This window comes from Belonocnema kinseyi, chromosome 10 (assembly GCF_010883055.1).
Source record: "Belonocnema kinseyi isolate 2016_QV_RU_SX_M_011 chromosome 10, B_treatae_v1, whole genome shotgun sequence".
Lineage (NCBI taxonomy): Eukaryota > Metazoa > Arthropoda > Insecta > Hymenoptera > Cynipidae > Belonocnema > Belonocnema kinseyi.
The window spans coordinates 65,198,802-65,207,181 of NC_046666.1; the positions used below are offsets into that span (position 1 = coordinate 65,198,802).

Below are 8,380 nucleotides of genomic sequence, written 5' to 3' on the forward strand. Positions count from 1 at the left end.
CTATTTGGTTGAAATCCGTTTTTTTTTTTGGTTGAAAATGATTTTTTTTAACTGAAAGTTTAACGGTTCCATTTTTTATATAAAATTGATATTTTTTGTTGGAAAATTTAAGTATTTGTTTCAAAAATAATTTATTTTGCAATGTTTTTCTCTGTTGTGTTAATGGATGTTTAGAATCAATGTCACGAATTAAAACAAATGTTTGCTTTTTGCGGAAAATATGAATTAAGTATTTTCACTTCAACAATCTGCTTACTTCACTTTGTTAAAAGCTGAGGGTGAAAACAATGGACCAAATGCATAAGATTCGGTCCTTTTTACCCTATTTTGCTAATATCTTCGTAAAAACTAATTTTTTCTATATAAGTGTCTGCGAAGTAGTTTTTATTTGTTAAGAACTGTTTCATGACATAATAAAGTGATGGTAATTATTATTCCTTACGAAGATAACACAAAAATAAATTTTTGTCCCATGCATTTGGTCCATTATTTCCCTCCTCAGCAATCAACGAAGTGAAGTTAGCTGTTGATTGAAGTGAAACTACCTAATATGTTAGGCCTCCAGTCCATGCACCAGAACGGCCGGATCTCGGAATGGCCGCAATGAGCCGTTGACGAATAAGAAATGTTCCGCGGAAACAGTGTCATTCTCACGCCGAATTCAGCCGAAGTGTTCTAAATTGTTGAGTTCGCGCCAAAAGGCATTCCGTTCATTTTTCAAGTTGGCAAACATATGAACCGGAATGACCGGAACACTAGTCACAGAGCACCTTCACCGAGACGAAAAAGTGCCTTCCTGTCAAAGGTGCTCTGTGATTGGTGTTCCGGTCATTCCGGTTCATGTGTGTGACAACTTTGGAAATGAACGGAACGCCTTTTGGCTTGCTACAAAAATTCTGTAAACTTTTCATTTTTTTCAAGCCCCTAAATTTTCCTTGAACATAAAAATTCACTGACTTTTCCTGACCTGTGAACACCCTGGAGGATAAATGATTTAGATTTAAAACAGTACAAAGTCTGATTTTTTTTACTCCTGCATGGGCAAATTCAACGAGATAGCAAAAAAGAAATTTTAAAGAATACACACAATTCTCATGTATACCAACGAATTAGGCTTAAAGAAACCCTCCAATTGACTCTTAAATATGTACGCCTTCAAGAAATATATGTAAATATGAAATCAAATTGAACAATTATCATTTATAACTTTTTGAATTTGAAAAATTGCATTAACAAGCATTGCTAATTACCAAGCATTAACCGAAGCGTCAAAAACTAAATCATTTTTAATCAGTAGTAAATAAAATGTAAGTATCTAATAAAAAATTAGCAAAATTTAAATTTTTAATTTTACTTCGAACTATAAAATTTTGCATTGATCAAGTAAAAATTAAACAATAAAGCGATTGAAAATGAACCTTTTGGGATTAGCCATTCAAAATTAATTATATTTTTGAAAACATTCCAAATTTAACATTTCAAAATAATCTCAAAAATTTTAGTTAATATAGTAAATCTTTTAAAAATTAAAATATCGTTCAGTATCTTGAAGATAATTGATCAGATTTTCGCTCAAAAAAGAAATTCAGATTTATTTTTAACACTCAAAATTGAAGAGCGTGAGGCTGGCAAATACTTAATTTATTATTGTGAAATTAAAACTGCTTTTGTACTTAAACATTTCAAAGTCGAATCATTTTAATTCAAAAATGTCAAATGTCAATTTTAATTACAAAACTAAAATTTACGAACCAGACTAGAACACTTAAAATTACGACTTTTAATTTTTGAAATTCAGTGCTCTAAGGTTTAAACCATTCAGAATATTAAAATAATTGTTAAAATATTTTCTAAACACATAAAATTATTTAATTTAAAAACTTTTAATTTAGGGTTTTAATTAAAAATTTTGAAAATAAAAACACTTTTGTATTACATTTTCCGACCTACTCCGTGTTTCTACTTTAAATTCAGAACGTGAAAATGAAAACATACTGATCCGTTTGAAATAAAATGGCTTGTTGTTGAATAACAACGTTTATTTTTAGTCATATGAGGAATAATATTTGAAATGTACACTTTCATGTTTCAGATTTTAAATAGTTCCTATTTCAGTCACCTGATCAATTGAAAATTTTTCGCATATAAAATGCATTATTTTTAAATTGTCTTGGGTGAAAGAACTTGAATTCGAAACCGTAAAAAAAAATTCAAAACATAAAAGCTACAAATTTTTCAATTCTACAAAAGGATGGATATTTGTTAGATATCTCCCAGGCAATGAGAACTTGTAGAAAAAACAATAGTATGATTGATTGTACATAACTTATGGATTATAAATTGTATCGAACGATAGCCTTCTTTCATGACTCATTTCTTTTCTTATCGTTTTATACAAAAGAAAACTTTGATTCCATACCTATTTTTGTATTATTTGTAATTACCGCTCAATTAATATTTCCTTTCACCGTCAATTAAAATTCATCCATTTCAGTAACCTGAACGATTTATAGGTAAATTGTCATTTGCTTCTATTTAGCAAAATAATTTAAATGTAATAATGAGCATGGCAGTACCGTTATTTAGAAGTTTTCTCAATGTCAGAAATAATAATTATTTTTCACAATATTCGATACAGGAAGCAATTAAGTTGTAAAAACAAAATATATCCTTGCAAATAATTCAGTTGGTAAATTGAACAATAAAAAGGGGAATTTGGAATATTCGCAACAGAGTAATTACGGACTTAACATCCCAAAATGCTCTTAAAACCGGGTAAATAAGGTAATATTTTTGTACAAAAATAGAGGAATAAATGTTTTTAAATGAAATCATAAAAAAATAGACTTTGAAGCTAAAAAGTCGAATTGTTTAGAAAACTTTTGACTTTTAAATCTAAAAATAAAAATTTTCAACAAAAATGTTAATTTTCAACCAAAAAGTTCCATTTACAAACAACTAGATTCAAGCAAGCTAAATAACTAAAAAAAAAAAGAATTTTCAGCCAGACTGTTGAATTCTCAAGCTAAACAGGCAAACTTTTTACAAAGCAGTTATGTTCAAACCAAAAATATGAATTTTGAACAAAAAAGTTCATTTTTCAATGAAATAGTTGCATATTCTACAAAAATTTTCGAATTCCTATCCAGAATGACCAATTTTCCTACAAAACCGTGGCTTTTTTAATACCAAAATATTGAATTTTCAACATAATAGTTAAATCCTTAAACAATAAAATTTAATTTTTAACCAAACAGGTGAAATTTCGACCAAAAGTATCATTTTTAAACCAAAAACACGAATTGTCAAGAAGGTTAGACTGCAGAATAGGGGCGTCACCTCTATTTTGACAGGAAAAACAATTTTTTTGCAAAAAACTATTAGAATCTTTAGTTGAATCATAAATAAGTCGATTTGATAAGGCAAACATTTAAAATTATTGTTACTCTTGTTACTATGATTTCTCAAATATGGCTCTATCGCGATATATCGGAATGATCAGATTTAACGAGAAGTTGGAAATGGGTAGTGATTTGACCAACATTATTTTTTTTACTGATCATAGGCGCGCCTTCCCGCCCCCCACTAAACGTTGAAAAAGGGTAGGTTTTGGACAAAATTATTTTTGCGACCAGTAAAAGGGGTGTTTTTGGCCGCTTGGATGTTTAAAAGCACCTAAGCGGTGAGTTCATTATGATCTTTCTGATATCGTGACATACCCATATTTAATATATCGTAGTAACAAAAGTAACAATAATTTTAAACTTCTGTCTTGTCAAATTGCTTTTTGCATCTTGTCAAATTGCAAAAGTTAAATCGTTCAGTTAAAGATGCTAATAGTTTGTTACTGAAAAATACTGTTTTCCTGGCAAAAAACAGGTGACACCCCTATTCTGCAATTGCACCGTCAAGAAAATATTTAAGAGAAAGAAAAAAAGTCAACCAAACTGAAATTTTCAAGCCAAAAACGCCAGTTTTCTACAAAACAATTGAACTATCAACCAAAATATCAATTTTCAGAAAATAGTTAAATTTTGTAACTAAACAAGTTATTTTGTACCAAGCAGTTCAATCTTCAACGAAGTTATATTCTTAACAAAATATTAAAATTTTCAACCAAAAGAGATGAATTCCAAACCAAAAATATAATAGTAGATTTTTTAAATTGAAAAAACTAACTTTCAACGCACAAAATATGACTTTTTTATACAAAAGATGAAGTATCAAGCCACAAAGACGAATTTTAATCCAAAGACGGATCTTTATCTAAACAATTAAATATTCCTCCGAAAAAGATTACTTTTTGACCAACTAGTTGAATTTACAATAAAATAGTCGATTTTCTAACCAAATAAATGAGTTCTGAAGCAAAATTATTAAAGTATACTTTTCAATCAAAAAAGACGAATGTAAAACCAAAAATTTTTTCGAAAAAATGGTTGAATTGACAACAAAATAGGAGAATATTTAACAAAAATAAATTAATTCTGAAGCAAAATTATTAGAGTATACTTTTCAATTAAAAAGAGTTCAATTTCCACCAAAAAATATGACTTCTACCAAAAGATGGATTTTTAATCCAAAAAAATGAATTGTATATGCAAAAAGACACATGTAAAACAAAATAGTTCATGTTACAAACAAAGAAGATTTCTTTTTAACAAAACTGTTGATTTTTCAACCAAAAGAGTACAAACAGCCTTTATTCCAGCTCCTGCTGTTTGTACAGAAAATACTGATATTTATACTGAAATTTCGGCACACATAGTCACGGACAAAAAATAATTAATTTTCAACGAAAAATATTTGGATTTTCTTACTCGATTCTATTAATTGAATTCGTATTTCTGCAAAAAAAACCAACTAGAAATAGAGGAAAAAGGGTTAAGAATCTTGAAAACACGAGAAACTTTTTTTCAAAAGGGTGGAAAGGGGAAAGAGTATAAAGTCTATAAGTATTATGAATAGTGACTGTGTTAATTTCACCGAAACTGTTTAAATTTGGTATTTTTTGACAAAAACTGTTTGCTCCGAAAAAAACTTTTATTTCATTTAACATTTAAGTTATTTCCAAATTGTAGACTCTGTTGTCGGTCGACAAAAAATATTTCCTAAACTCAAATCTGGAAATGTTCACAGCTCCTTTTAATTGGTCCCTGTCTTGCAAGGTTTTGCAACAAAGTTTAAAATACGTGTACATGTACGTAGGTGCGGTAAGTATACGTTAAAGAGAATAGGTTATGGCTCCAATTGATTAACTTATGCTTACTTCTCACGTTTAAACGATCCCATTTCACACACATGTCCAAGACTGGGAAAAAGATTGCACGAAAATAAAAAAATTCATCTTTAAAAATCGATGTGCATTAATGTGGAAAAGTAGGTTGGCAAAATAGAAGAATTCCAGAGGCCTGACTAGCGAATATAAATCACGAAACGTAAAAAATGCAAAAAACAGTTTAATACATGAAAAAAAAACTCACCTATATCAGCTTCAGTGAGGTAAAATTGGGATCCAAGATCGGCAATTTGACACACGGCATTGTCGTGAAGAGTTACAGACTTGACACCGCCGAGGATGACGTTCTTGGAAACTTCGACTCCAAGCCCACCTAGGCCACTAATAAGAACATCGGAGGATGCCATGCGACGCATGGCGTCGTGACCGAGAACATAGAGCTGCCTGGAATATAATCCCTCGTCGATTTCAGCCAGAGGCCGGGAGGTCGAACCATTTTTCGCCATGTCTGCGATTGCCGCGAGGTCGTCGGCTCCTTCTGCCGTGGTGGCAGCAACGCGTCGCTTCTTGGCTGGGGGATCAACGGAGCTCTCCACCACCGAAGCACTAGACATCGGACTTCACGAGGGCCGTATTATATCTGTCGATTGTTTTCACCCGGCCACTGCTACACTGATAACCCGTTCGATCCGTTCCAACTACTACTCCAACTGATTCCAACTCCACGATCCACGACGAGCACACACTTCTGCCCTTCTTCCTGCCTTCTTTTTGCTTCCTGTTCCTGCACTTCCACTTTCTTTTCCTTCTGCTGCTGCTTTTCACCCCAGCACTGCGCGGTGGTGCAATCCGAGCGAACGGCCATGCAACTATGATTTTTTCGTTTTCGTTGTTCGTTCTTCTACACACGTTTCAATATTTTGTTTAATTCTGTTTCTGATTTTTATTTTCCGTTGCTCCGTCCTGTACCAATAGAGTTGGTTGAGTAGAGTTGTCACCTCCTCGCTGACAGTCCACTGCTTCAACCAGAACTTTTTCCAGCTTTTAGCTCTACCTTCTGACTGTGAGTTGCCAATATTTCAGCAATGTTTCAGCATATTTCAGTGAAAAGGGCATCATTTCGTTTATAGGGTCTACTAGAGATCCTCTAGGAAGAGCTCAGACACGGGGTACTCCAATTTTGATTCGTCCAGCCGTACCGGAACTAGATGACCTTTTGTTGAATTTGATTGGTTTGAGTTGGCGCGATTTTCAAATCACAATTTTAATCACGAGAGGATTTAACACATAATGGAGACAACGAGAATCACACAAAGATTGTAAATTATTGGGAAATGAATAATATTTATTTTTAAACATATCGATGTCGTCATATAAATACCTCGTATCTGCAAATTTAATAATTTTATAGGAGAGACAAAAACGTCATTGTTGCTACAGCCACCTGGATAAAAATGAAGTTCTCATTTAGTCCTGTAGAGAACAGAAAATGTAAGTAACGCCAATTTTCAAATGACAGTACGATAGAATCAAACATAAATATATTATCCTTCAAACAGTGGGCGAAATGCATGGTTTCGTTCCATTTTTGCTCTATTTTCCTAATATCTTCGTAAGAACTAATTTTTTTCTATATAAGTGTATTTGTAAAATAGTTTTTATTTGTTAATAACTATTTAACGACGTAATGAAATTATAGTAATTATTATTCATTACGAAGGTAACCCAAAAATAAAGCATTGTCCCATGCATTTGGTAGGGTAGGGTGAGGCGAGATGAGCATAGCTGTCCTTTTCACGTCAGTATATAAAATCTTCTAATTCATTGCTTGAAAGTGAAGCTTTATATATACTCTACAAACATTTTAATTTAAAATTTTGCAAAGATAAAAGTAACTAAAAAAGTATATGCAGAATTAGAAACGAAAATAAAGAACAAGTACGCTTGGCTCATATCGCCTCGTGCCTGGGGCGGGATGAGCCAGGCAATGGGGCGAGATGGGTCACTTAATTAAATGACTTATTATATATTATTTGTAATTAAGAGTCTTGTTAAGTTTGAGTATTTTAAAATAAAAAACATATCTAACACATAGCCTTCCAAAATTGAACGGAAAATTTAAAGTATTCAACTTTAAAATGATGTAATCGTTTATCCTAACCTCTACCGTAACTAACATTACAAAGAGTAAATAGAAAAACGAATTCTGAACCTCGACATTTTTTGAACGTTCCAACTTTTTTTATACATAAAATATCGGTCTCCAACTTTGAGAAATGCAAGGGCCGAAAGAAAACTACGTTTAAGTACAAAGCTTAATAATAAAAGATGTAAAAAAATATATTTTAACAATCAATTCCAACGGCATCAGCCAGTAACGTTATACACGAAAATACGAAACCTGGCGGCCAATAGGCGAGGCTCTAGAGGGTTCGTATTTTCGTGTACAACGTTACCGGCTGATGCCGTTGGAATTGATTGTTAAAATATATTTTTTTACATCTTTTATTTTTAACCTTTGTACTTAAACGTAGTTTTCTTTCGGCTCTTGCATGTCTCAAAGTTTGAGACCGATATTTTATGTAGAAAAAAAGTTGGAACGTTCAAAAAATGTTGAGGTTCAGAAAAAAGATAAAATAATTTTCAGTGAAGTTCCTACCAAAATGCAGTACCTAAACGTACTTTATTGTACACTTATACATTTTCCAAAGTTTCAGCTCGATATTTTATTTACAAAAAAAGTTCTAAGGTTCAAAAAAACATTCAGTGAACTGAAAAAGTGAGGTCGGTAATATAGGAATTTAGTTGTGTCACATGCCCTTAAACCGTTTTTTAAAGCTTCTTCCGTATTTTTAAAGCACAACAATGTTTTTTTAAATTTTATAGCATTCCACGAGTTTTCAAACAAAGTTATTTACGAAATACACACAGAAAAACTGTGCTCTATCTTCAGGTTGACAGCATCTCATATTATTTTATCATACCTATTGTTGCTGTCATACTTTTCTGAGAATTTTTATCGACAAGATTAGTTTTTTATACGTTCACACCATTATTAACACCCTGCACAATCTGATAATACGAAACATTGCATTCTAACCTACTAAGGTTAGGTTAATGCACAGGAAGAGGTGGCTCATT

At 31.9% G+C, this 8,380-nt stretch overlaps 1 protein-coding gene across 2 annotated transcripts in view; it reads right to left on the bottom strand.

The window, feature by feature from the left end:
• Positions 1-5,884, bottom strand: part of LOC117182213 (ubiquitin-like modifier-activating enzyme 1) — an 18,146-nt gene extending 12,262 nt beyond the window's left edge. For both annotated transcript variants that reach the window (XM_033375288.1, XM_033375287.1), the window contains exon 1: positions 5,484-5,884. In XM_033375288.1, coding sequence (XP_033231179.1) covers positions 5,484-5,853 — 370 coding nt within the window. In that variant the 5' untranslated portion in view covers positions 5,854-5,884. The remainder of the gene's footprint in view (positions 1-5,483) is intronic.
• Positions 5,885-8,380: the final 2,496 nt, after the last annotated feature.